General features: G+C 55.5%; 1 protein-coding gene and 1 pseudogene across 4 annotated transcripts in view; one reads left to right on the top strand and one right to left on the bottom strand.

The window, feature by feature from the left end:
• Window positions 1–27,022, bottom strand: part of ITPR3 (inositol 1,4,5-trisphosphate receptor type 3) — a 70,153-nt gene extending 43,131 nt beyond the window's left edge. For 2 of the 4 annotated variants that reach the window (XM_060162603.1, XM_060162604.1), the window contains exons 1-5: window positions 26,641–26,997; window positions 12,054–12,124; window positions 2,492–2,613; window positions 787–873; window positions 109–267 (exon numbers count right to left, since the gene is read on the bottom strand). In XM_060162603.1, coding sequence (XP_060018586.1) covers window positions 109–267; window positions 787–873; window positions 2,492–2,613; window positions 12,054–12,124; window positions 26,641–26,729 — 528 coding nt within the window. In that variant the 5' untranslated portion in view covers window positions 26,730–26,997. Of the gene's footprint in view, window positions 1–108; window positions 268–786; window positions 874–2,477; window positions 2,614–12,053; window positions 12,125–26,640 lie in introns of those variants that run through there. The other 2 variants (XR_009542920.1, XM_060162605.1) reach the window with 2 other exon arrangements.
• LOC132528109 (ubiquitin carboxyl-terminal hydrolase MINDY-1-like) lies at window positions 4,194–5,465 on the top strand (annotated as a pseudogene).
• Window positions 27,023–27,396: the final 374 nt, after the last annotated feature.

Here is a 27,396-nt window from a genome sequence, read left to right as displayed (position 1 = left end):
AAACAGGCATGAGCTCATGCAGCCCCCACACCAAAGACCCTGGAGAAGCCCCCCTGGTGCTGTGGCCTGCGCCTTCCAGCAGGCCCCTCCCCCCAGCCCTGTCCTCACATTGTCCCCGTTGCTCCGCAGCTTCCAGAAGGGCTGGATAAAGAGCCAGGAGCCCTCGTTGCCCGTGGCATCCAGCGTCACCCGCATGGCGTTCTTCTCCAGCAGGGCCGGCAGCCGCTTGTTCACGGTCAGGTACTTGTTACTTTTCATGTGCAGGAGCTGAGAGGCGGCGGGGGGCCAAGCAGTGGGGGGGGAGTGAGGTCACCCCAGGAGGCCAGCCCATCAGAAAGCGAGGGGCTGGGGGGCACACTGGACCCTTGGACAAACAGACCGAGACAAACATGGCCACACGCACAATCACACACCCAGTCCAGCACCCGGGTGATCACACAAAGAGCTAGCGCTGTTCTAAACACCCTAAGAGTAGTAGCTCGAGGAACCTTACAGCAACCAGAGGGAAGTACTGTCACTGGCCTGATTGTCCAGTGGGGGAAACAGAGGCCCAGGGAAGTGAAGTAGCTGGCCCAGGTCGCAGAGCCAAGATGTGAACCTGGACCTCGGGGCTCCAGATCTGTGCTGGTGGCCACAGTGCTGAACACACACCCGTGCACACAGCCATTCAGGCCACACGGCAACGGGCACACGTAGAGGCAGACGCGCAGTCACAGAGACAGTCCCAGGTTGGCTGGTGCCATGGCACTGGCACCCCTCACCCCCACACCTGCCCCGGCGTCACACCTGGATCACACTGCCGTACTTCACGACGTCCCCATGCACCTTCTTGTTCTCTGTGTCATTCTGCTTCTGCTCCATCTGGGCCGCATGCTGCACAGACATGCACAGAGGTGGAGGGCGGGCCCAGAAGCCTGCTACTGAAGGGACACATCTTCCCACCCCCCACACAATGCAGGTCCTGGCACTGCACCCAGAGTGACCCTCCTGAGGCCACCTGGCCTGTTCCTCCCACTACCGACGAGAGAACGAGGCTCAGAGTGTGTACAGCACACAGCCAGCGGCACCAGATTCCTCCCCTCAGGCCCCTCCTCGCCGCCTCCCTCTGGAGGGGGCAGCCAGCAGGCCTGTGAGCCCCCTACGCCCCAACACCCCCAGCAGATAACCTACAGTTGTGCCTCACTCCCCTGCCTCACCAGACCCCTGGTGCCCCAACAGGGGACCCCTGGCCCAGCCCAGACACCGGCAGGTGTGCTTGGCAGCATTTCCTCCTCCCCTCCACCCTCACTCCTCTGTGACCCTCCCTCCCCAAACTGTGTGTGCTCCTAGCCCACCGCCTCCAGGGAGCCTTCCCTGAGGAGCCACATCCAACTCTGACAGATCCAACCCTGATGCCGCCAGGATTTGGTTTGCATCCCACTGGGGACACCATTTTAGGTTCTTCTGTCCCGTTAGACTGGAAGCTGCCCGAGGATACACTGTGCCTCCTCCATCAGACGGGGGGGTCCTGGAGGTGGGGCTCTGTCTCCTCCGTCAGACCGGCTCTCTCTGAGGGCAGTGGCCCCTCTGCCCCTTTCATCTCCTCAGTCCCATTATCCGGGCCTCATGCCGGAGGCTGGTGGGAGGAGGGCTGCCGGGGAGCCACGCCAGGTACCACGTGACTCTCCCCAAACCTACAGTGTACGGCTGTGTGACCACGTGTGGTTCTGAGTGTCTGCGCACGCGTGAATGCCCTACGCCCAGTCAGATCCACAGCTCAGCCTGGGCCTGTGGCGGCAACAGGAAGAAGCTGCGACGGCCCCCAGCCCAGGATGAGGGACGGCCTTATTTATAACAGAGCTCAGCAGCCCACACCCAGCCCCCTCTTTCCAGCCCAGTTCACAGCTGTGGGTGGGGCCCACCCGGGCCCACCCTTTCCCCATTTCACACCACCTCCTCAGAGAAGGGGATACCGGGAAGCAAGGTCTGCCTGATGGGGGGCGGGGCCCCAGGTCCGGGGGAGGGTCTCAGAAGCAGGCTGCAACGTTGCTGACCACAGCCAATCCTCCCACTCTCTTTTCCATGGGGATTGGGCTGGACGCCCTGAGCTCTGTCCAGAGAGAACCGCCCAGGATGTAAACTGAGAGGCCTGAGAGCAACCACCAGGCCCTCACACCACACACCAAGGTCGGCCAGAGACCCAGGGGCCGTCTAAGCCCCACTGCCAACTCGTAGGATGAGCACAATGGCCCGGTCCCCTTGAAGGGCCCCAGGCTCCAACTCTATAAAATGCGGGGTGAGGTTAAGACTAGTTCTTAAATCAGGTTCGCTGGAGCCACCGTCTCTAGGAGCCCCTGGTAACTCCATGTACAGCTGCACAGGTCGTTCACTGCACGGTGGTGTCCAGCTGAAGGCCTGGCTGGCAGCTGAAGTGCAGTCCACAGTTCACTGAGGCATGTGGCCTGGGACAGGGCACACACACCTGCGCGTGCACACACCTGTGCACACACACCTGTAACTTCTGCAGCAGCACCACGTCGGCAATCTTCTCCTTGTCCTGCTTGGTCTGCTTGGCCTTCCAGTACTGCTTCTGGGCCGAGTAGCGGTTCATGGGACACACCTTAAAGAGGCAGTCTGAGGAGGGAGGGCAAAAGGAGGGAGCTCGGTTCATGCGGGGCTCAGGGGAAAACCCTGGCCTGCAGCCCTGCCCCCAAAGCCCACCTCTGCTCTCCCCACCCCTCTCCACCCCGCCACCCTTCTTGGGTAGAGAGGCAGTGGTCAGAAGACCCCCGTGGAACTGGGAGCATCCTGGATTGTGCTGAGTAGAATGGAGGGGCCCAGAAGCAGGTCTGAGAGTGGGACCCCCCCTGGGAGGCGGACGCGTGCCCTCTTCCCCACGGGAGATTTATCAGAGGCCCTTGGGCCACCACCCCATGCCCTGTCTGTGTCCAGGTTTTGTGGACATTGGCAGCTGACCATTCACATCAGCATCCTTTCTCTGGCCCACCCCCATCTTGCCCACAGATGCCTGGGAGGTTACATTCCCCCCAGCCCCCAAGGGGTGTCCTCCATCCACTGGCAGCAGGAGGGGACCGCCTGCAGTGGTCCCTGTGGGATAAGCCTCCTAAGGTCTCTCTTCCCCCGAAACCACCTCCCTGCTCGGCGCCCTCACACTCCTCCTGGGACCCCTCCTCGATAATTCTCCCGCTGTAGACTCTGCTTCTAGGGAACTCAACCTAAGAGAGTGCCAATCAGAATTCCAGAAACAGGTTCTTTATCACCTGATTTTTATTCTGGACACAGATAAAGCATCAATGATTTTCACAAGCCCAAACTCCAGAAAGGATGTCAGATTTTTCTACTTCTGGAAAGGAGGCATGAGTTGGAAAATCCTATTCTAAAGTGTGATGTGAAGAGATAGAGGATTCTGGATCCCTGTGAAACGCTGGCATGGGGACTGGGCCTGACGATAGCATGAGCCGTGCTGGGAGGCAGTGAGCTCCCCGTCACAGGAGGGAATCCCAGGAGGGCACAGGGCTGGGCTCACAGCCTCTAAGACCCCTCCCAGGCCGCAGTGCCTCCACAATCAGCAGTGCTCCCGCAGCAGAAACACAGGAAGACGGTTGTGCTGGGAACCTGGACAGGGGTCCCTGGGGGAGCAGATCACAGAGACGGGGCCCTGCCTCATGCCTCCTTTATATATATGTCACATAATGCTTGTTGATCCCACTCCTGGGCTTATATCAGGAGAAAACTCTAATTTGAAAAGATACATGCACCCCAGTGTTCACAGCAGCACTATTTACAATAGCCAGGACATGGAAGCAACTTAAATGTCCATGGACAGATGAATGGATAAGAAGACGTGGTATATATACACAATGGAATACTACTCAGCCATAAAAAAGAATGAAATAATGCTGTTTGAAGCAACATCGATGGACCTAGAGATTATCATATTAAGTGAAGTAAGCCAGAGAGAGAAAGACAAATACCATATGATATCACTTACATATGGAATCTAAAAAAATGAGATAAATGAACTTATTTACAAAACAGAAATAAAAAAAAAAAAAACAGAAACAGACTCACAGACACAGAAAACAAACTTATGGTTACCAAAGGGGATGGGGGGTGTTGGGGGGAGAGATAAATCAGGAGTTTGGGATTAACAGATACACACTACTATATATAAAATAGCTAAATAGAAGGAAGTGATCGCACCAGATGAGGTCATGGCCCACCTTGGAGACTGCCTTCTGTCCATCAAGCCCCAGGAGAAGTCAGAAGGACTTCAGCTTAATTTTCAGCAGAATGTGGACGATGCAATGACAGTGCTGCCTAAACTGGCCACAGGTCTGGATGGCAATATGCTATTCACAGGTGTCTCTGATTTTGAGTATACACCCGAGTGCAGTGCCTTTGACCTACTAGGCGTACCTCTGTACCACGGCTGGCTTGTTGATCCACAGAGTCCTGAGGCTGTGAGTGCAGGTGGGAAACTGAGTTACAACCAATCATCACCTGCAAGCACCCCGGTGACACCAACCTCGGGACAGAAGGCCTGACTACAGAGCAGTTCCTGGAGACCACCGCCGCGCAGCGGACCCACCATGGTCTGTGTGAGCTAACAACACTGCCAAGGAGGGCGAACTTAGCATCTTTTTCCGGAACGACCACTTTAGCACTATGACTAAGCACAAGGGGCACTTGTACCTACTGGTCACCGACCAGGGCTTTCTACAGGAGGAGCAAGTGGTGTGGGAGAGCCTGCGCAACGTGGACGGAGACAGCTGTTTCTGTGACTCTGACTTTCACCTAAGTCACTCCCTGGGCAAGGGACCTGGAGCAGAAGGTGGGAGTGGCTCCCCAGAAAAGCAGCAGCAGGTGGACCAGGACTACCTGATCGCCTTGTCCCTGCGGCAGCAGCAGCCGTCGCGAGGCACCTTGGGTCTTAGCGACCTGGAGCTGGCCCAGCAACCTCAGCAAGATGCGTACCAAGAGCGCCAAGCAGCCCAGCCCGCGTCAGCACGGGCCCTGTCACCGCAGGGGAGAGGAGCCGCGTTTGGACGCCCAGCTGCCGAGTGTCGGCAAAGGCCGAAGCAAGAGTGCGACTGTGTCCTCCTGGAGCCCCGCTCAGTCCCAGGCTGCCCTGCCTCCACTTTCAGAGGTTGGGGCTATTCTGCTTGCTCCCCAGCTCAACTTGAGATATGCAGGGTAACTTATTTATGGAATGTTGGGGATCAGAGCAGGCAGTAAATGCCAAGGTCAGACTTGGTGACGTCTTTGCCCCAACGTGCTGCCTCCTCTTCCTCCCAACCATCCCGGGCAACACTGGGGTTGGTGGGGTGAGGATTTCTGATTCCCAACTCCCCTTCCCCAGAATAGTCACATTAATATACAGACTCAGGCTGCAGGGTGAGGTCCCCGTCTAGAACACATCTCCCCTACTTTCTGCTCCTGCAGGCCCACCCGTATCCAGCCATCTGTTTGTTTCAGGGTTTAATTTGGGTTTCTATCTCCATTATGTGTAATGCCTTCCTAGGGGTTTGGAAATAAAACTTCTTTCCTGAGAAAAAAATAAAAAATAAAGTAGATAAATAACAAGGACCTACTGTATAGCACAGGGAACTATATTCAATATCTTGTAATAACCTATAATGTAAGAGAATCTGAAAAAGAATATATATACACACACACGCAGGCACGCACACACATTATGTATAACTGAATGAATCATTGTGCTGTATACCTGGAACTAACACAACACTGTAAATTAACTATACTTCAATTTTTAAAAATGGTTTAAAAAAAAGAAAAGAAACACAAGTCGAAAAAAAAAAGCTTGTTGAATGAATAAATGATCTGAGCCCTCTAAAATGTTTGTGGCCCACCCCTATGAGCAATGCACATCTCCATGCTTTTATTCTGCTGTGCTCTTTGCCCAAAGGCGGCCCTGTCCAAAACCCAAGGGGGGCCAGAACCTTCCTTCTCACCAAACTGTGGGGCAGAAGGGCAGAGAGGACAGAGGGTGAAAGGGTAGCCAGGAGACCGGGCCCACGCAGGACCAGCAGCAGCAAAGGCCAAGAGAAAAGTCTGGGTCCAGGGGGGTGTCCTACCGTAAGGACTGTGTGTGCTGGGGGGAATGCACCTGTGGGTGCGGGGGCACAGGGCTGGTGAGGCTGCAGACAAGAGGATATTCCTTTAGCAAAGTCAGCTGACATTCCCTGAAACTAAGGTATGCAATACTCCAAAAACTCACTACCACTGCACAGAATCATCTGGGGCGGGGGAAGATTTAAAAAATACAAACTCTCAGCTCCCCCATAGATCTTGGTAGGGGTCAAGGCCTGCAGATATGCATCGTGAAAGGCACACCCCACCCCCACCCCCGATCCCAAATGGTTCTGCTGCCCAACCAAGGCTGCAAAGCACTAGCAGGGGATTCGAGACAAGAACAGATCACAGGCAATAAAGTTATCCAGCCACAATTACACATAAACCCTGTATAAATCATGTAAACATCTGTTTCTAACCTTTAACATTTAGACTCAACTTACAGAACACTGAAGACCCCATTGCGGTTACAGAAGAGAATGCAAAGCTTATTCAGTCTTGATGTAAAACTAAAAGGGCGCGTGGTTGGTGGAAGGCAGACGTGAGGCAGAGCACTGCAGGACTTGACAGGATGAGAAATTCAGGTGTGACTATGATACTTGGGTTAATAAAGGTGACCGTGGAGAATCTACAACAGCGACAGCATGCTGCTGGGGGCAGGGGGAGGGGAGAAAGTGGAGGGATGGGCCGAGAGAGAAACTCTCCCGGAATAAGCAAAACCTGGGGTAGCAAGCAGAAGAAACGATGAGAAGGGTGAATGGGTTTGCTTTCTCTTATTACACTGTTGGACAAGGCGCAAGACAAAAGATCAGAGCCACGGATGCCCCCTCCCTTGGACACAGCAATCTCCCCACGGGTCCTTCATTCCAAGAGCACAGCTGCATTTGTACAAAATGACAAGGGACAAGGGTCTTCACTGCACTGTCGGGAATGATAAAGATTAGAAACAGCCCACGTGCCCATCAGAGGGGACTGGTTAAATAAATTACGATGGACCCATATGAAGGACAGCTATGGAGCTGTGAGAGGGCGGGGTGGTCAGAAACCCTGACACAGGCTGCAATCCGGGTAAACCTTGAAGCCGTTATGCTAAGTGACATAAGCCACAAAACGACAAATAAGGTACGATTCTGCTCATGTGACGTACTTAAGACTAGTCGGATTCATACAGATGGAAAGTCGGACGGTGGTTGGGTGAGGGATGGGTTGGGAATGGGGAGTTATTATTTAATGGATATAGAGCTTCAGTTTTACAAGAGGAAAAGCAGTTCTGTGGATGGACGGTGGTGATGGCTGATGAGACTGTGCTTAATGTCACCGACCTGTACACTTAAAAGTGGTTACGATGGTAAACTTCACGTGGCTATTCACCACAGCTGAAAAAAAATATTTTTGAAATGCTTAAAACTATGTAAACCATAGGAACACTGTTTTCACAGTTGTCCAGGATGTGGACAAATATGAGTTTTTAAGTGAAAAAAAGAGAGAGAAAGAGAGCTCAAGACCTCTATATACTAATATAGAAAGATCTCCAGTAGGATCTATCCACAGTAAGACTCATAAAGTAAAAACAGCAAAGAATAGAACAGTGCATATAGAATGCTACCCCAGGGTAAGAAAATCGGGGAAGTCTGAACATATGTTTGCAGTTGCATTAAGGACCACGGGAGGATGCGTAAGAAACTAAAGAAAGTGGTTACCTGGAGGGACAACAGTGGAGATGGGAGAGGGCCGTGGGAGCAGATTCTCGATGGATGTTTGCACAACGTTTTGAGGTGTAACCGGATGAATAAACTACCTAGTCGGATTCTCTAGGAGGGTTGTCCCTGGAGATGGGAACAGGAGGTGAGTGACGGTGGGATGGGATGCTCCCATCTCCTGGATCCTAGAGCCTGTATTTGTATTACTTTTTTTTTTTTTTCTCGGTATGCGGGCCTCTCACTGTTGTGGCCTCTCCCGTTGCAGAGCACAGGCTCTGGACGCGCAGGCTCAGCGGCCATGGCTCACGGGCCCAGCCGCTCCGCAGCATGTGGGATCTTCCCGGACCGGGGTACGAACCCGTGTCCCCTGCATTGGCAGGCGGACTCCCAACCACTGCGCCACCAGGGAAGCCCTGTATTACTTTTATAAAGAGGAAAAAGAAAAGATGAAGAACAAGATTTTAAGCGGCTCATAAACATATGAAAAGATGTCTCACAAGTAGTCAGAGGAATGCAAATTAAAACCACAGTGAGATGGCATTTCACACCCAGCAGGCTGGAAGACAATTAAGTGGGACAAAACCAAGTGTAGCCAGGATAGGGGTGCAGCAAGGGCACCCCCACCCCATGCACCCACAGTCTGGCAGGGGTGAACGGGGGCAAGGGGTGGGGGTAAACACTCACAGCCCCCATGGAAGGCGGCAGGGCCATTCCTAGCAAGACAGGAGAGATGCCTCTCACCCAGGTCACCCTCCCTTGGAACACACCCAAGAAACTCTTGCCCGCGAGCCCAGGGAGACATACGTGTACAGGGGGCTCACTGCAGCATTGTTGGCAATTACCAAAAGCTGCAAATGAGATAAACGTCCATCAACGGGGGAACCAATAAAAGGACTGCAGTTTACTCACTCAGTGGAATATTACATAGCAATTAAACAGATGAACTAGAGCCATGCGGGTCAATACAGATGAGTCTCAGAGACAGTGCAGAGGACTTCCCTGGTGGCGCAGTGGTTAAGAATCTGCCTGCCGGTGCAGGGGACACGGGTTCGAGCCCTGGCCTGGGAAGATCCCACATGCCGCGGAGAAACTAAGCCCACGCGCCACAACTACTGAGCCTATGCTCTAGAGCCTGTGAGCCACAAAATGCTGAGACCATGTGCCACAACTGCGGAAGCCCACGCGCCCAGAGCTTGTGCTCCGCAACAAGAGAAGCCACCGATGAAAAAAGTGCAGAAAGATTTGTACAGAAGGCTACCTTCAACATACAGGGTTGGAAAAATGGAAAAGAATACCCTATATAATTCATCATAGAAATATCTCTACGTATTAAAGAAAAAGCATAAAAACAGGCCCCTGAATGAGGCATACCAATTTCTGAGAGTGTCTGCCTCTGGGGAGGGGGAAGAGAAAGAGGTCAGGGGAAGGCACAGGGGGCTTTGGCTACATGCATAAGATGCTATCTCTTTAAAAATGAAAAAGACCTGAAATAAACACAGGAAAAAGGATTTGAGAGAGCTCAGTAGTGGGTGCATTGGTGTGTGTTATCTTTCTCTTTACTTTTTCGTTTTAGTAGTTGAAGCGGATCTTAATAAAAGTAACAATAAACCAGACTTGGAAGATGGGCAGGTAGAGCAGAGGCATGAGGCTGGGGGCGGAGGGCACCCAGGGTGCAAGCACAGGGAGGTCCCCTCATCAGCCCCCTCCCCGGCACCTGCCGCCCACTATGTGGGTAAGTGACTGCTACACATTTCGTGGGGTCGCCTTAGCCGGGGGTGTGAGCACTGAGCTTCCCAGGTCGATGGGGAGGTGCGTCCTTCTGCAATGGGTCTCCCACGCCCGTGCTGTGGGAGGGGACCTGCCCAGACCTGGCCTGGCCAGGAGAGCAGGATTCTGAGCAGCCATAACCCAAGACCCCTACAACAAAGCGGAGGTCGGGGAGGCTGGGCTGGCGTGGGGTGCCCTACACATTGGGGCACTGGCAGCCTGGGTCTCCCAGGGCCCTGCAAACTCTGGAAAAAATTCCCTGAACATGTCGGGGCTTGGGATGGCCTTGAAAGGTGCAGGAGCTGAAACCACAAACAGGGAGCTAACCAGAGGCTGACGGAGGTAGGGCGGGGGCTTCACGGGCTTGGCCGACCCAACCTGGGGGCCTCCGGGGTCAGCAGGTGAAGGAGGCGCGAGCCGTGCAGGGAGAGAGGGAGACACCACAGTTCCCAGCCAAGGCCGGGTCCACCCCAGGGTGGCCTCAGAACACCTTGGCCATCTCTGATGAGCTCCGACCAAGTTCTAAAATGCCTGCCATGGTCCCCATGCCCTTGCTGGGACCTCCCTCCAGGGAGGGGCTGTTTGCAGGAGAAACATGGAACAATGAGAACCGGGACTCCAGGGTTGGAGGCCAAGCTCAACCTTTCTTCTCTGGGCTTCAACCTCAAAGCTGAAGAGGTTGGAGTCTGTGTCTCTTGTCCCAGGTTCTCACGCTCCAACTTACTCGCCAGCCAAGGGGCTGCACAGAGACCTGGTTCTGTCCCAGAAGGTGGGCTCTTCTCAGGTCCACGCTGGGCCACGGGGGGTCCAGAAGGGCCTCTGCCCGCCTCAGCAAGACACCCAGGCCAGGCCAGGAGCAGGGTGGGTGGGGAGGAGGCTGGGGGCTGAGCCCCTCTGGCATCTCCCGGAGCTGGGGGGGCCCAGCACAGCCTCGGGGACCACGGAGCAGCCCCCGACGCTGGGGTGGGCCCTGCTCACGGGATTTGGGAAAATAAAGGGGAAGAAAAAGGAGGGAGTGGGAGGCAGACAAGAAGTCAAAGGAGCACTTGTTCTGCTAAGTAGCTGTTTTGTTGTCAAAAATTGGCCCCAAACTCTGTCTACCGGAACTCGAGGGCAAATATTCCTCTGCCACACCCACCTCCCTGTCACCGCCAATCACGCCACACAGCTGACTGCACACACCGAGACACACCACCCACCTCCTTTCAGCCCCGGTCCCCTCCCTGCCCTGGCACAGCCCAGCCTCGGGACCTCAACCACTCTCTTCCGTTCTATGTTCTTCCCAAGAATTCACCCAAAACCCTCAGCTAGAGCAGAAATCAAAGCTCTCCTATTCCTGGCTCCGGGAAAGTGCTGGGGCTGTACCTCCAAGCGGGCAGCCCACACGACCCCCCGAAACCCCCATCTCTACCCAGAGCACGGCTAATAAATGTGAGGAAAAGCAGCGGGCCTGGTGTGGCGAGAGGGAACGAGGGAGGGCCAGGGGTAGGGGATGAGGTGAGAGGCAGTGCGGCCAGATGGGGCAGGACAGAGGGGTGTGCGGTGGTGAGGAAGGTCCAGTGCCAGAGGCGGGCCCCACAGAGCCAGGCACGTCCTGACCTAAGACCCCACTCAGAGGCACACGGTGGAAGCAGAACAGTAGATGTGGGGCCCCCCTGCAGCCTGGGAGGAGCCTCCTATCTCCTCCACACTCCGACAGATAGGCAAGGCCCCCAGCAGACAGAGAGCGCCGAGGATGCCACAGGACTGTGGTAAATCCCACTCCCCTCCCTCAACCGCATCCCTCTCGAGGACAATCCCAGCTGATCTCTCCCCAGAGGGGCAGCCACGTGGGCAGCCAAGGTGGCACGGCCTGGCGTGTTCCTGCCTGCTCCCAACCTGCCCACCACGCCCAGGCTCCGTCTGCCCGTCTGTCTCAGCCTCACAAGTAAGCACCACAATGACACCTTCTCCTGCAGGGCGCAGCGACAGCAGGATATCACTTCATCCTCACGAGGGCCCCCGGGCCTGTGGGGCGGGGCTGAGGCGCCCACTGACCTCGGAGGACACAGAGAGGGAAGGCACTTGCCCGGGGACCATGGGGTCCAACCCCCTCACCATGCAGCACAGAGAAGGGCTCTCACCCTGGGCCTCCTAACACCTGAGGAGACTCTCTTTTCTTCCCCTGTTCCCTCAGAAAACGCCCAGTCACACAGACAAGGAAAGCCTTGTGGGTGGTGGGGCGGTCAGGGGAGAACGGGCCCCCAGCCAGAAGTGGGTGTGCCCCTGAGAAGTGGGGTGTGGCCCCCGGAAAATGAAGGCAGAGGCCATCCTGCCGAGATGGCATCATTCAAGCCGATGGGGGTTCCACAGGCAGCAGTGTGAGGGGGCTGTGGGCGGCACCTTGCCTAACCGCCCACTGGGCCCCTGGGTTGAATGGGTTCTGTCCAAGGTCCATGACTCAGCAGCCAGGAGGGGGAGGGGAGTTAGTGGGGGGAGCAGAGGTCTCACCTCGGAACTTCTTAGGAGGGTTGTCCAGGTCCCCAGCCGCGGGCTCCACGACACAGCGGTCATCCACCAACCTGGGCGACAAGGCAGCTGGGTCAGCAGAAAGAAGACACCCACCTCCCCAGGTGTCCCTCCCTCAGGGCAGGGGTTTCCAGGGCACCAGGGAGGCCCCCAAAGAAACCTCTCAAGGGATGGAGTGGGAGGTTGGGATTCGAAGATATAAGCTTTTATATGTAGAATGGATAAACAACAAGGTCGTACTGTAGAGCACAGAGAACTATATTCAGTATCCTGTGATAAACCATAATGGAAAAGAATATGAAAAAAGAATGTATATATATGTATAACTGAATCATTTTGCTGTACAGCACAAATTAACATAAAATTGTAAATCAACTATACTTCAATTTATACTTTTTAATTGAAGTATAAAGTATACTTTATACTTCAATTAAAAAAAAAAACAAAGAAACTTCTCCATCACTGACAACCCCCTGCCATCAGGTCATCCCCTTTCCTGGCACCACTGTTAAAATGCAAGGTGTCCTGGGTGGAGATAGGGGAGACCCCACAGAAGGCTCATAGACACACCCAGCCCAACCCCGACCCCCCAGCTGGAGCTGTCCCATGGGGACCTGCTGCCAGCCTGGGCTGTCACACACTGCGGATATAACTCCTGTCATAGCCCTGAGACGCTGCCCAGACCTGAAAAGGCAGCAGGTGATGGAGGAAGAGAGAAGGGGACGGAGAGACAGAGACACAGAGAGGAAGAGAGAGACAGAAAAGACAGAGTCAGAAAGATAAACAGGATAAGAAACAGAAACAGAGAGAGCCTAGAGACAGACGAACAGATGAGAGAAGCTTATGAGACACCGAACTACGGGGACAGGCCTCCGGGTCTCAAAGACAGGACAGTGAACCTTGCACCTTCCCGACCTCAGTCAGGCCCATTTCATACTCTCTGCTTTGGTCACCCTTGGGCTTGAAATTCCTCCCTTCCAGCCATGGCTGAGGTTAATCTTGAGTCTCTGGAGGACACCCACTCATCCATCCATCCCCCCATTCCTGCATTTAACATTCTTCAGTGCCACCCCAGCCTCCAGGACAAAGTGATGATGATGACCTACCATTTCAGAGGCCAACTCTATCTCAGCACTTCACAACCACTTCCTCTGAATTCTCACCAACTTCCCCCAAGGGGCTAGTCATGAGCACCATTTTACAGAGGAGGAAACTGGGTTTGAACATTAAATAATTTGTCTGAAGCCACAGAGCTAATTCCAAAGCCTCCTTCTGCGCCTCCCCTCCTTGGATTGGCCAACAAGGCCTTTTGTGATCTGACCTCCACCCACTCCCTAGCTAGCCTCACAACCTCCTTGCCCCAGCTGTGCTAAACCTCCGGTTGATCTCAAGGTCCCTGGAGCTCTCATCTCTACAGAGGTGGTCCCAGAAGCATGGGGGTGCAGGGGTTGCTGTGGGGGACCTCTCCGTGACAGGGAGGGGAGGGGAGAGGGCAGCTTGCTGCGAGGACTCACTTGGTCCCCTTCCCCATCCCCAGCCTCTAGCTCAGTCCTTAGCCCTCTCCCCTTCTCCATCAGCACTGACCCTTGGTCATCTCAGCCACAAGCATGGGTTCAAAGCACCACTTATACATTCACTGATGACTCCCACCTCCACCTCTGCCATCCCTCTTCCCCCAACTCCAGATTCGTAGATCTAACTGCCCACTCCACGTCTCCACTTGGATGTCCGCAGGCATCGAAAACTCAGCACGTTACAAGCTGAGCTCCTGCTCTCCTTGAAGTCCTCCCCATCTCAGCTGATCCATCCTCCCAATTGCTTGGGTCCAAAATCTTGGGTCAATCCTTGGTCCTCTCTTCCACTCGTCCTTCAAACCTAATCTGTGAGGAAACCCTGTGGGCTTTATCTTCAAAATATGTATGGAATCTGACTTTAAAATATGGCACAAATGAACCTATCTACGAAACAAAAACAGACTCACAGATATAGATAACAGACATGGTTGCCGGTGGAGGGGATGGAGGAGGGATGGACTGGGAGTTTGGGATTTGCAGATGCAAACTAGTATATATAGGATGGATAAACAACAAGGTCCTACTGTATAGCACAGGGAACTATATTCAATATCCTGTAATAAACCATAATGGAAAAAATAGGAAAAAGAATATACATAGATAACTGAGTCACTTTATTGTACAGCAGAAATTAACACAACATTGTAAATCAACTATACTTCAATAAAATTTTTAAAAATATATACATATGATGGGACTTTCCTGGTGGTCCAGTGGTAAAGAGTCCACCTTACAATGCAGGGGACATGGACTCGATCCCTGGTCAGGGAACTGAGATCCCACATGCCGCGGGACAACTAAGCCTGCACACCGCAACTACTGAGCTCACGCGCCTCAACTAGAGAGCCTGTGTGCGACAAACTACAGAGCCCACGAGCCCTGGAGCCTGCGTGCCACAACTAGATAGGAGCCCACACGCCACAACGAGGAGCCCACGTGCCGCAGCTAGGACCTGAGGCAGCCAAAAATAAAAAATTAATTAATCAATTAATTTAATTAAGTAAGTTAAAAAATTAAAAAATATATATACGTATGGAATCTGACCTCTTTTCATCGTGCCGCCACCACCACCCTAAGTCCCCACCAGCTCTCACCTAGATGTAACTGCCTCCCCATTAGTCTCCTGGCCCCCCCCTCATCTCCCTACAGCCTGTTCCCCACTTAGCAGCAAAGGGATCCCTTTAAAAGGCCAGTTAAATCAGGGTAGTTCTTTGCTCAGAACCCTCCAGAACCACCCATCTCAGAGAACCACCCACCCAAGAACTCACTATGGCCTGAAAGACCCCACATGACCTACCACCTTACCTCTCAGACCTCATCTCCTCCCCAAGCCCCTGGCCCACTCTGCTCCAGCCCACAGTCCTCCTCCAGGCTCCTCAAACATTCCAGGAGATTTGACCCTGGCTTCTCCCTCTGCCTGGAACTCTCTGCCCCAGACACCCTCCTGACTCCCTCTCTCACCTCCTTCAGATCTCGCCTCAAATGACCCATTCCCATGGACACTCTCCCTCCCTATCCTTTTAAAAACTGTAAACTGTTCTCTCCCACACTTCTCATCTTCCTCCCTGTTCTCCGTATCACCACCCAGCCTGCTATATATTTTATTTATTTTGGTTCCTATCCTCCCCAACCTGAGATGGAAGATTCATGAGGACAGGGATGTGTCTGTTCTGCTTCCTCCTGTATCCTCAGCATCTGGACCACCTGCCTGGCGCAGAGCGGGCACACACGACATACATATTGCGTGAATTAATCATTTTACTAGCTGCTGTGGGAAGTCCACAAGAAGCAAAAGATAAGGTCCCTAAGAGAGTTTAAAATCTCATCAGGAAGACAAGTCACATACTCAGAAGAGTTCATGATATAAGGAATATGCATTGGTGCCAATCTGTGGATTTCGTCCAGGGAAGGGTGAGGTCAGAGCTTGGCCAATCAGACAAGGTGTGAAAGAAGAGGCAGAAGCTGTGCAAAGCCTCGAATAATTCATAGAATTTCCTATAAGAGATTAGTGAATCAGATTAGCTGGTTGTCTCTTGGCAAAGCCCTGAGGGGAGGAGACACAGGATGGTAAGTTTTGGTAGGGAAGGGGATGAAGCCTCGGCCAGGGCCTGGCACCCGGCACTGCTGGGGGTGCTGGACAGCCATAGGGCATCATGGAAGTTGGTGCAACTGAGGAGAGGCTGGCGTAGTCCCCACAGCCGCCATCTTGACCAGTGCACAAGGCCCTGTGTAGGCCACCTCCCCAGAGACTCCCTGTCTGAGGAAAACCCATCCTCACCCCAGACCCTCTCCATCCCTCCCCTGGGTCACAAGTGCAGGAAAAAGACATGCAAAAGTGGATGCCTGGCGTGCTTTTCCTAATCCCCCTGGCACAAATCTGCCTGGTCATCACGTGGATGTCCTTCTGTCCCCGCCCACTCTGGCACAGCTTCTGAAACCCTGTCTCCAGCTCAGCCCCTCCCCAGTGCCCAGTGGTTTACACAGCAGGGCACTGCTTTGGGAGCGCAAGCTGAAGCCACTTAGAAAAGGGGAGGGACTGGTCAGGAGGGGAGCATGGCCTCCAGGAGGAGAATTTCAAGCAAGGTTGGGAAGGAAAACATCCCAGACCTGCAGCCAAGAGGGGTCAGGAATGGTAAGAACAGAGAAGCAAGCCACGTGGACGGTTAAAAAAAATGGCAGGGGGGTCCCACAAGGTATCGGGAAAACAAGGTCAGGAAGATGGGACTTTCAGAACCTCCTCCTGGATCCAACATTCCACCCCCTCCCTCCTCCAAGTGTGGGTTCTGGATGAGCAAAATCGACTTCCCTGGGAACGTTCTGTACCCCTCCCCTGCAGCCTCTAAGGGATGGCGCCTCGCCCCTCCCATCATTTCATTTCCTAGCTGTAGCTGAGGGCAGCCCTCCACCAAGTCCGTAGGCAAAGAAGGCAGCCAGCGGCAGGATGTTTAGAGAGTCCCAAAATGTCCCCAAGCGCCCCCTCACAAGCCTCCCCTCCATTCCTCTGAACCTACTCCTTAGGACTGAGGCATCCCAAGAAGGTGCTATTGGGCGGGAGGGGATGGGAGGAGTGTCCCGTGAAGCCATTAACAGATAAGCAGGAAAGCCCTTATCAGATGGGCTGCAAGGGCTGGGACAGCAGACAGGTAAGTTTTGATGGAGGAGAAGCCTCAGAGGGCGCGGCCGGGACTTCTGTCCCTCTGGGTAGAGGGAGAGGCAGCGAGGTGGTCGTCGAGCGCCCCGCCCCCGCCCCTCCGAAACCCCGCCCCGGCCCGCCGAGACCCAGCTGACGCGCCCAGCTGACGCGCCGAGGCCGCAGTGCGCTTTCCGTCCGCCCGCCCGAGCCCCGCCCCCGCCAAGAAGCGAAACTCGCCTCCCAGTGTGTGGCCGTCGCCCCAGCCGCGTCGCGGAGGGGATGCGAGCGCGGCCTCGCCCCGGCCTGCCTCCGACTGCCAGCCGCTGCCAGGACGCTGGGCCTGTGCCAGGAGCGCCCGGGGGGCGGTGGGAGGCGGGCGCGAGGGGCTGGGCGCGGGACAAGCCACCAGCGCCCGCGCTTTCCTCACCCCGCGCCCGGGAGCCCGCGGAAGGCGGCTCCGAAGGACCCCTCCCCACCTGGTGGCACCTATATCCCGGGCCGTAGCTTCCCCCGTTCTCCCTCATGGTGGGGGTATCTGTGTGGATTGGTGTCCGGCTTCCGGCTTCCGATGCGCACCTGGCGCTCTAATCAGAGCCGGGTTCTCCTGGGAGAAGTTGCCGCGTCGCTTCACTGTCCCCCTCCCCTCCCTAGCGCGTCCACCTCCGCCCAAGATCCAGGGAAGGGCCTACTCCCGCGCCCCGCCAGTCCTCTGATCTCGCTGTCCCCCCCCTCCACGCCTCTGCACACGCAGAAGCTCCCTCCGAGTCCTGCCATCTTCAAGGCCGCGCTTAGGCTCCTGCAGAGCTCCCTGCCCCGTTTCCACCACATGAGGCATCGCCCCTTAACTAAAGGCACCCCAGCCAAGATCATCTTAGAAAATCCGACGCTCCGATGTGCAGAACACTTTAGTTTATAAATTACACCCGATACCTCGTTCCATTCTTACCACAGTCCAGTGTGGCGCTCACTGAGTTAAAGGGGCCACTGGGCCACACAGCTGGTCAGTTGATGGTACCTGTACAATCTAGGTCTCCATCGGTTCAACAAAATCTTACTGCAAAGGGATTATGTGCTGGGTGTGGTCCCCACCCTCTGGAAGCTCACGTCCACCATGCTGTGTGCTGTGAGGACAGGAGCCACGACCTTCACCTGTGCAATCCACCCCCCACCCCCCACCCCCCCAGCCCAGTGGACACTCAGGAGCCCTGAGGACAGTCTGCTGTAAGCCTTCTATCCACTGGGTGACACAAGATGAGTTTGAGCCTGCACTGTGCAGGGCCCAACAGGGCATCAGTAGAGTGGGCAAGGGGAGGGGGTAGTAGGTGTAGGGGGGGTCGGGCAGGAAGCCTGTGGGCAGGCCTGCCCTGGACCCTCTGAGCAGGAGTTGGTGGACATCTCTGCTCTAGAAGGATGTGGAGAAGGGCGCTGTCCCTGAAATGCCCCCGGGGTCTGCACCCCAAGACCTTGGTCTGAAGGAAGAGGGAAAGGCACATGCATCCAGGGGCCTGGCTGGCCCCATTCTGACCAGGGTGGACTTTGAGATCCAGGTGGGAGCCATGGAAAAGGCAGTGGGGCAGGTCAGTGCTGTCCGGAAAGATTAGATAAATAGGAGGAAGAAGGGAGCTAGAAGTGGGGCAAGTGACTATCAGAGGAGCAGCTAAGGGAGGAGGACACCAGACTAGGGAAATCCCAAAGGGTCCCCAGACTGCCCCTCCCTGATCTAGCCTGGAAAAGAGGGTGGAGGGGGAAACTGACGAGCTCAGGTCACACGACAATTAAAGAAGAGCCAGTTCCAAACCCCAGATCCCCTGACTCCCAGCCCAGGGCACTGGCCACCACCCCACAGATCTAGGCTAGACCCACAGAAGGCCACGCCCAAAGCAGGCACTGTCAGAACACTGGGATTGGCTGGTGGAGGATGGGGGCCTTGGATTCCCCCTCCCCAAAAAACCAAAGTCACATCCACTAGGTAGGGGTGGGGAGAAATATTGGGAGAGGAGCCCAGGTTCACTGGCTGGGATCACTGGCCCGTCGGAGAAAAGAACTTCACTTCTGCATCCCTGCAAAAACACCCATTTACTTGACCTCTACAGGTCTTTACCAAGGATCCACCTTGAGCCACCGAAGGGACCAGTATATGGAATTTAAAACAAGCATGGCTCATCCCTTCAGAGAGCTTAAGTCTAGGAAGGACAGTAAGCCACACACTCAGGGAACCCCCAAGAGCCTCTCCAGTGAGGAAGAGAGGCAGCAAAAGTGACTAAACTTGGCCCGACAGAAATAAGGGCCCCTGGCCGGGGCACAAGCCTTCAGGGCTCTGCCTCTGCCGCAGGCCTGGGTTGCTGGCTCTCAGGACTGGGTGGGCTCTGGCGAGTCCTGGGGTCTCTGTTAGGCCAAGGAGAAGAGGGATGGGGAGCAGGAGACACAAGAGAGAACTGAGAAAAGGCCGAGAAGAGGGGCAACCCTGGGCCACCTAGCCCACCCTTCCCTCACAGGTCGGCCTTGCCCTGCCCAGGCCTCTCTCCTGCTCTCCATGCGGGGACTGGGCTCTCAGCCCCGCAAACCTGACATAGTAACTGAGGCTGGAGGAGCCTTAGCAGGGCAGCCCTGAAGCCCAGGCCGCCCTCCTCCACATCCCTGCTTGGCTCTCTGGGAAACAGAGCAGCAAAGCAGCCCTGATGACTCCAGAAAGTGAGACAAGTCTACAGCCTCCCGCTTATCGGGGGAGGTAGAAAGAGGTGGGGGCCGGGCGTTGCTTTAGATTAAAGGCGACGTAAGAGACATAAGAATCAAATTAACACGTGGACCTTGAGTAGATCCTAATTTAAAGAAACCAGTGGTCAAGGCTAGACTGAGAACAATTGAGTGTATTATTGGACTATGGATTGAGCATCGGATGCTATTAGGAAATTACTAATTGGTATGATAACAGCACTGTGGTTACACAGGAACATAGCCTATTTCCTGTAAAATGAAGGATGTAGAGGTGAAAAAAATGCAATGCATGTAATCTACCATAAAATACTTCAGCAAAGAAGAAACAGCAAATATGGCAAAATGTAAACAACGATTAAGTCTAGGTGGTGGATATGTGGGTGTTCTAAATGGTTCTATTTTTTTTTTTTTTTTTGGCCGTACCACGTGGCACGCGGGATCTTAGTTCCCTGACCAAGGATCAAATCTGTGCCCCCTGCATTGGGAACATGGAGTCTTAACCACTGGACCACCAGGGAAGTCCCTCTCTCTACTTTTATAAATTATATATATGCCTCCGGTTGGTGGTAAGGGGTCAAAGGGACAGCACAGGCCAGAGCTGTAAACACTCGGTGAAGTCCGTCTATCATCAGCTGCAGCATCTCTGAGACACAGACTTAATTCTCCCTCGCATGACCTCTATCACCCCCATCACCCATTTCTAGACTCGGACCCTGGAGAGCCGGCTCTCCTGCAGGCTGGTAGAAGCGGGTGACGGCTGGCTGGCTGGCTGAGTGATGGGAGAGGGATCTGTGAACCAGATATGCACAGGTGTCTGCCTCAAACACCGGCAGCTGCCCCTGGGCTAAGATTTATGTTCACTGTCTCTCCTGGCTCTGCCCACTTGCCAGCGAAACAAATATGTACCTTTACACACCACAGTGATCATTTTACTCCCCCACTCAATCCCCTGCAAGGAGTCCCTACTGTCTGTCTCCTCAGGTGGGAAGCCCTCTGCAGTGTGTCCTCCCCGCCCCCCAGCCCACACCCCAGGCGCACTGTGCTGTCAGCGCCCAGTCTCATCTCCGCCCTGGTGTGAAGAGTCCTGCAGCCTCCTCTCCGGTGGCGTGGCGCGCAGGGCTCCTGCTGGCTTACGTCCCCCACCCCCACCCCCACCCCAGCAAATCGCTTAGCCCCACTGAGCCAGGGGTCCTCCCTGGAGCAGGCTGGCTACAGGCACAACCGCTGGGAACCATTGCCACTACTGGGCATGACCCGCGTGATGCACTTGGGGGAGCTCAGAGCTGACATTTAGAGGCCTGTGATGAACTTACTGGAGGTTTGGGGTCTGCTCTCCTCCCCCTCTCCCAGGCCTCCTTCCCACCTCCCTCACAGCCCCCACTTCCAGGCAGGAGCCCCCCAGCTCCACATGGGGTGAAGTGTGGCGAGCAGGCCTCGGGGTAGACTGCAGGAGACGTGTGCTCAAGGGTAACTCAAACCCAGACACCTGCCCCTAAACTGGCAGCAGAAAGCTCCTGTGACCCCCCCCTAAAATCCAGCACAGCACCCCACCCCCAACCCAAGCCTCCACCCCACAGCCCCACTGGGCCAAGTCAGGAAGGGGAGGGGAGGGGACACGGGGTCAGGAGCGTCGGGCAGGACAGAGTGTGAGCAAGTGGCTACGGCAGGATTCTTTAAGGCCCAGGAGCTGCATGCAGCCTGGGTCCCTGGAGTCCCTCGGTGGGACCTTGGGGCTGATCCTGTCCTCAGGCAACCCACACACCACCCCTCTCTCTACTTCACCCCCTCCCCACTGCAGCCACCACACCCAACCTGGCCCAACCTCGAGGGCAGAGGCTGGTATTACTCCCCACACCCCTAGCACAACACTCTCAAACTCGTGCTGTGAAGTGGGCTAGACCCCCCGGGGCACAGGGTCCCCGTTTCCACCTCCTCCGCCACCAGAGAAATGTGCAGTTAGAGAGAGCCAGCAAGGTAAAAGATGTGCCTTGGGAATTCCCTTGTGGTCCAGGGGTAAGGACTCTGAGCTCTCACTGCTGAGGGCCCAGATTCAATCCGTGGTCAGGGAACGATCCCAAAAGCCACGCAGCCACGCGGCGCGGCAGGAAAAAATAAATAAATAAAGATGTGCCTTCCCTTTGATCTCAGAATTCCACTTCTGGGAATCTATCCTGAGAGGATAACTGGACAAGTGTTCGGGCATGTATGGACTAGGATGTTCAGGGCAGATTGTTTGGAACAGCAAAAAATTTAGAGACCAGCTGAATGCCCAATACTAGAGTTGCTTAAATAAATGAAGGTACATCATACCAGGGGATGCTCTGTGGCCACAACAGTCGTAGGCTGGCACGCATGGGAGAATACAGGTTAATGTATCCCCCCCAGAAAGACAGGATACAAAGCCAGATGTGCAAAGTGATACTGTTTTGTAAATCTTTATTTGTGTGCATAAAAGGCTAGAAAGCCCATATAGAGGCTGTCAATATAATCACAGTGGTATTACAGATCATTTTTTATTTTAGTTTTTCAAGTTTCCTCCATGGAGCATATATTATTTTTTAATCAGGAAAAAAATATGTATTGGAATTTCCTGGTGGTCCAGTGCTTAGGACTCGGAGCTTTCAATACCGGGGCCTGGGTTCAATCCCTGGTCAGGGAACTAAGATCCCAAAAGCCACAGGGCACGGTGAAAAAAATTTTTTTCATTTAAAAAAGAAAGAAAGAAAAATATATACATTTTCCTAAAAAAACATGAGTTGCATGGATTGACCTAGTGGAGGCTGAGACCCTGCCTTGGGGCACAGGACAGGGCTAAGTCCAACATCTCATTCCAGTGAAATCACAATTAAGTGAAAGCCAAGGGCAGGTCTGAAATCTGCCAGTGGAATGTCGTCTGCACGGGAGGAGCAGTGCCCCCTCCTGAAATCACATGAGTCTCAGGGACTTAAGGCACAAAGGGCCCTTAAAGACCATCTCTTCCAGCTCTCCGCTGTACAGACTAGAACAGGCTGGACTCTGTCTTGGTTACCACTGATTCCCCAGTGACTAGAACAGTGCCTGGCACATAGTAGGTGCTCATTAGATGTTTGTTGAATGACTTAATGAAGTCTGATGAAGGCTAAGAGATGGGCTCTCTGGACCAAGGGGCAGGCAGACCCAATAGCTAGGCTTCCTCACAGCCTGTCAGCCTGAGAGGGCCCTGAGAAGGGACGCCCACCCCCACCCCAGGTACACATTAGAAGCACTGCGGAGCTTTAAAAACCCAAACCTCAGATGCCCACCCCTAGAAATGTTACTACAGTTGGTCTGACATGGGACATGGGAGCTGGAATTTTTTTTTTAAAGACCCACAGGGAGATTCTCGGGTGCAAACAGAGCACCTTAGAGGACAACCAGGCTGACAGAAACAGACTCTGAGAGGGAGGACCTTGCCAAAATCACCCACGCAGTTAGTGACAAAGCAGGTCCTGACCCTGGGGACCTGGGACTTCCTCCACATTTACCTCCACGTTTTCTGGGTCCTGACCTCCAATTACCACCCTCCTGGGGAAGCAGATCAGGCTGGAAGGTAGACACGGAATCCCAAGGTCACTTCTGACCCTACTCCCTGAGATCACCCAGCCCTGGGTGACACAGGTCCAGAGGCCCTGAGAGCCCCCAAACGGTGCTCCAAGGCCCAGCCATGTGCAGGCGGAGGCCATCTGACAAATCTTGGGAGCTCGACTGCAAGACCCAGTTCACCTGCACTCCCCAGCTTATCCCAGTGGTCTGGGGGCCACCCCTCTGGGCATTCAAAAGAGACCTTCTAGGAACTGGACATGAGATCCTGAGGGGCCTACCCTGCACGCTGGGCCGGTTTCCCACAGTCACTGGCCGGGAGCCATAGTAAATCCTTCACCTGAAGTGGCCCTAACCCGCCGCGGCAGCCCTGGCCTCTGCTGCCTCCCACCTGCAGTGAGGGATGAGGCAGTGTCCCCGGCCATGCTCTCCTCCCAAGAACAGGCGTGGGCCTGCTTTTCCTTCCCGGCTGAGGTCTCAACCTGCTCCAGGATCCACTCCCCAGACCCCTCCCATCCTCCCAACCCAGAGTTAATGTACAATCTCCACTGGGAGCTGTAATTACGCAGGCAGCTCTAATTGGCCTCCTCCACTTGGCTCTGCAGAGCCTGGCTGGAATCTGAAGCTGCCCCAGACTCCCTCCTCCAACAATGCCCCCCCCTTTCCACTCCCCCAGCTGAGCCAGTCCCACTGTCCACCAAGGCTGCCCCTGTCCTCATCAAATTCATTTTCTCCAGCCCTTACTGGGCACCTCTTGGGCACCGAGCATTGCGATCGCCTGGGAACTCAGTCAAATCAGCCTCCAGGGTTCGCAGACATGGGCACCAACAGCCAGGATGAAGGCAAAGGGGACCAGAGCTGAGGATGGAGGCAGAAAGATTCCGGTGAGGCTGGAGCAGAGAGAGAATCACATAGAGCAATGCTTCTCTTTAAGGCTCCAAATCCCCTGGGGCTCAAAATGCAGATTCTGATTCAGCAGGACAGGCAGGGGTGTGAGATTCTGTATTTTCTAACAAGCTTCTCAGAGCTGCTGATGCTGCTGGACCAAGGACTACACTTTGAGTAGCGATGCCTTAGGGTGTTTAGAAACCATTCCTTCACTGAGTGAAGTTCTGAGAAGGTGCCCAGCACAGCGCCTGAGTGGAGGAATGGGGTGATTAATCAGTCAATCCTGGCAAAGTGCCCAGTGTTAGAGGGCTCTACAGAGAAACCTTCAACTAATTGTAAAACAACACAGTTAACACCGGAGAGGAATGTGTATAAAGCAGTGCGAAGCACGGGGGGAAAAGGGGTTAATTCTGCCGGGGTGGGGGAGGGGGGTTGGATCTCACAAAGTAGGGCCGCTTTGTACCAGGTCTGAGAGGGTGGGTCAGATTTACTCAGGTGGAGACTGGCTGAAGGGCAGGGGCAACTGGAACAAAGGTAAAGAGACGGAGACAAGACCACAAGAGCACACCAGACCGCAAAGGCGTGGGGAAGGTTCCAGGAATCCCAATCCAGGTGGTGCACCTGGAGTGTCAGGGTCGTGAAGGGGGTGGTGGAAAAAAAAAAAATAGAAAGTTAAGTTGGGGCCAGCACACGCCAGTGCTAGAGGGCCAGGCTGGGAGGGTGGGAGTGCCGGGAGGGTGGGCGTGCGTGTATCGGCAGAAGTTGGGAGCTCCTGGAGATGTTTGCACTGGGAACCCGCCCCTGGAGTAGAATGGCTCTGGGCTGGTCACCAGGCCCTGCCTGAGAATCAAACTGGACTGGAGGAAGCAGCTTCCTGGGGCAGGAAGGGCCAGGGCGGCAGGGAGCTGTGCTAGGAAGCAATAGAGGGAATCCCTAGTGAGGGGATGAGGCCTGTGTGGACGGCCTTGGTTCTGTTAGATCCTCACAGGTGCTAAAAAAGCCCCCACAGGGCTTCCCTGGTGGCGCAGTGGTTGAGAGTCCGCCTGCCGATGCAGGGGAAACGGGTTCGTGCCCCAGTCTAGGAAGATCCCACATGCCGCGGAGCGGCTGGGCCCGTGAGCCATGGCCGCGGAGCCTGCGCGTGTGCTCCGCAACGGGAGAGGCCACAACAGTGAGAGGCCCGCGTACCGCAAAAAAAAAAAAAAAAAAAAAAAAAAAGCCCCCACAGTGTGCTCAGCCCTGAGCCTGGCACTCAGAGCAACAGAGAAGATGGTCATTTCCCAAAAGTCCCCAGCACTGTTCAGACACCAGGCAGGGGGACACCGTCTGCCCCTGCATCCCCCACGTCCCCACAGTCTCTGCTCCTTCCCTCAGCGCTATCAGACGTGTTTACTATGTGCCAGGAATGCAGCTTACCCCATCCTCTGGTAAACTGAGCAAGACGAGTGAGATGTAGCTGGGAGGGAATGCAGGGCTGGGGAGTCCACATGTGAATGGGGAGGGGAATGAGAAGGCCTGGAGGGTGCTGAGATAAGGAGCGCAGGTATTCTGGAATTCCAAGTCAGCATCCATTCCCTGTTGGCTAAGCCAGACCTCCAACCCTCCCGATCTTTCCCACAGGACTAAAGCTAAACTCCCAACAAGACACCAAGGGAGCCAGGTGACTCCCACCTCCCCAGCTAAGGGCGAGCCAGCCCTGGGTTTAGAGTGCCAAGGCTGTCCTCCGAAAGTCCCCAGGGAGAGGACACCTTGCAGCTGGTTGGCATCCAGATGAGGGTAGGGTCGGCAGAAGAGGGTGGGTTTACCCTAAAATAAAACGGCTGGGTGTGCTGGGGAAGATGAGACCATTTAACACAAGTCCCCAGACTGAAAATGTGACAAAGGTAACAGGCCCTGCCCTGAGGCTGGAGAGGTGGAGAAATCACTCTTACGTCCCATCCCCACCGACTCACTCAACTGCTCTCTGAAGATGAAACCCATTTGCTCTAATTCTTGCCCTGTCCTATGCCAGCTTCAGGCCTGGCTCTCTCCAGGGACTTGAATTGATTCCTTGGTGGCAGCCAGAATTAATTAATGTTGGTAAAGTGCTCCAGAGAGTAGCCAGATGAGCTACTCAGGAAATTGACAGGGAGAGGCGGGGAGAAGGGGGCAGCCGGCAGGAACCTGGGACGCCTGGAAGGGGAGGGCTGCGAAGACACTCCTAGTGATGGGGGCGGGGGAGGGGGGCGCAGGGCAGAAGAGAGCTAGGAGGAAAAGGTGCGACCCTTCAAAGGTGCGACAGGTCTGTTACTAGAGGACTCCGGGCTGAGCCTGCCCACCCCGCCACGGCTCCGCCCCACCCCAGAGCCGGTCACGTCCAGGCCCGGATGCCTTTCCCTAACTAACGCCCCAGCCACCCACCTGCCCCCTTACAGGGACCACCTGCAGAGGAAGTCTCGGCCTCCCCACCCCTTCTGAAGAAGGGCGAGAGCGCCAGGGTGGAGGCTTCGCGAAGCGGGGCGCCTCCTGACAACTCCGGCTGGGCGCCCGACTTTACCTGGGCAAACATTTCACTTCCTTTCTCTGAAAGAAGGAGGCGAGCCGTTCCCCCTCTCCTTAAAGCTGGGGACGTCCAGGTCCTCTGTCGGCGGGAGGCAGCAGGACGCACGCAACTAGCACCAGGGCCCACCGCGCCCCCCCGCCCCGAACTCGGCTCACTCACCCCAGAGTGCTGATGAAGCCATTGACTGAGCCCTCGGCGTACAGGGAGACGATGTCCCCGATGTGGAGGAAGCTGGACATCTCGCTCATGGCTGCGGCCCTCCGGGGAGCCCGGGCGGTGGGGGCGCCCAGGGGCGCGCGGCCAGGCTAGGTGCTGAGGGCGGAGATGACCGGGGAGGCCGAGAGGGGCGCGCCCCCACCTCGGAGCCTGGCGCTTGGCGCGGCCGGGGCGGGCTAGCAGCCCCCGGGGCGGAAGGCTGCGCGGCGCGGCCCGGGAGCCGGCGGTGGCGTCCGGGTGAGGAGGTGCCCGCGTCTCGGCTCACCCGCCGCCCGCCCGGCCCGGCCCGCGCGTACCTGCAGCGTAGCAGAGCAGGAAGTCTGGGGCCGCCACACACACATGTAAATCTCGCCCGGGAGGCGGAGAAGCCACACCCCGCCCCCACCCCGCACCCGGCCACGGCCCGCCCGCCGGCACCCACGTGTGCCGGCCCTCCTCCCGCGCCCCTAGCGCGTCCCGGCCCGGTCTCCCGGACGCCGAGCCGGCCTCCTGCCCCCAGCGATTCCGAGGGGTCCCGGGGCCCCAGCGGGCTCCCGGGACAGGTTTTCAGTTCCGGCGAGTCACCAGCCAGACTCGCGGAACCGCCATCCCCAGGAGGCCCAGCCGTAGTTGGGGCTCTCCGCCCTCGAGGTTCCCCGAACTATCTACTCCTCGGCCCTCGGGTCGCCGAGAGCCGTGCAGCAGCCCGCGGAAGGGGGA

Source organism: Lagenorhynchus albirostris, chromosome 10 (assembly GCF_949774975.1).
Source record: "Lagenorhynchus albirostris chromosome 10, mLagAlb1.1, whole genome shotgun sequence".
Classification (NCBI taxonomy): domain Eukaryota; kingdom Metazoa; phylum Chordata; class Mammalia; order Artiodactyla; family Delphinidae; genus Lagenorhynchus; species Lagenorhynchus albirostris.
This window is presented reverse-complemented; position numbering and strand designations above follow the sequence as displayed.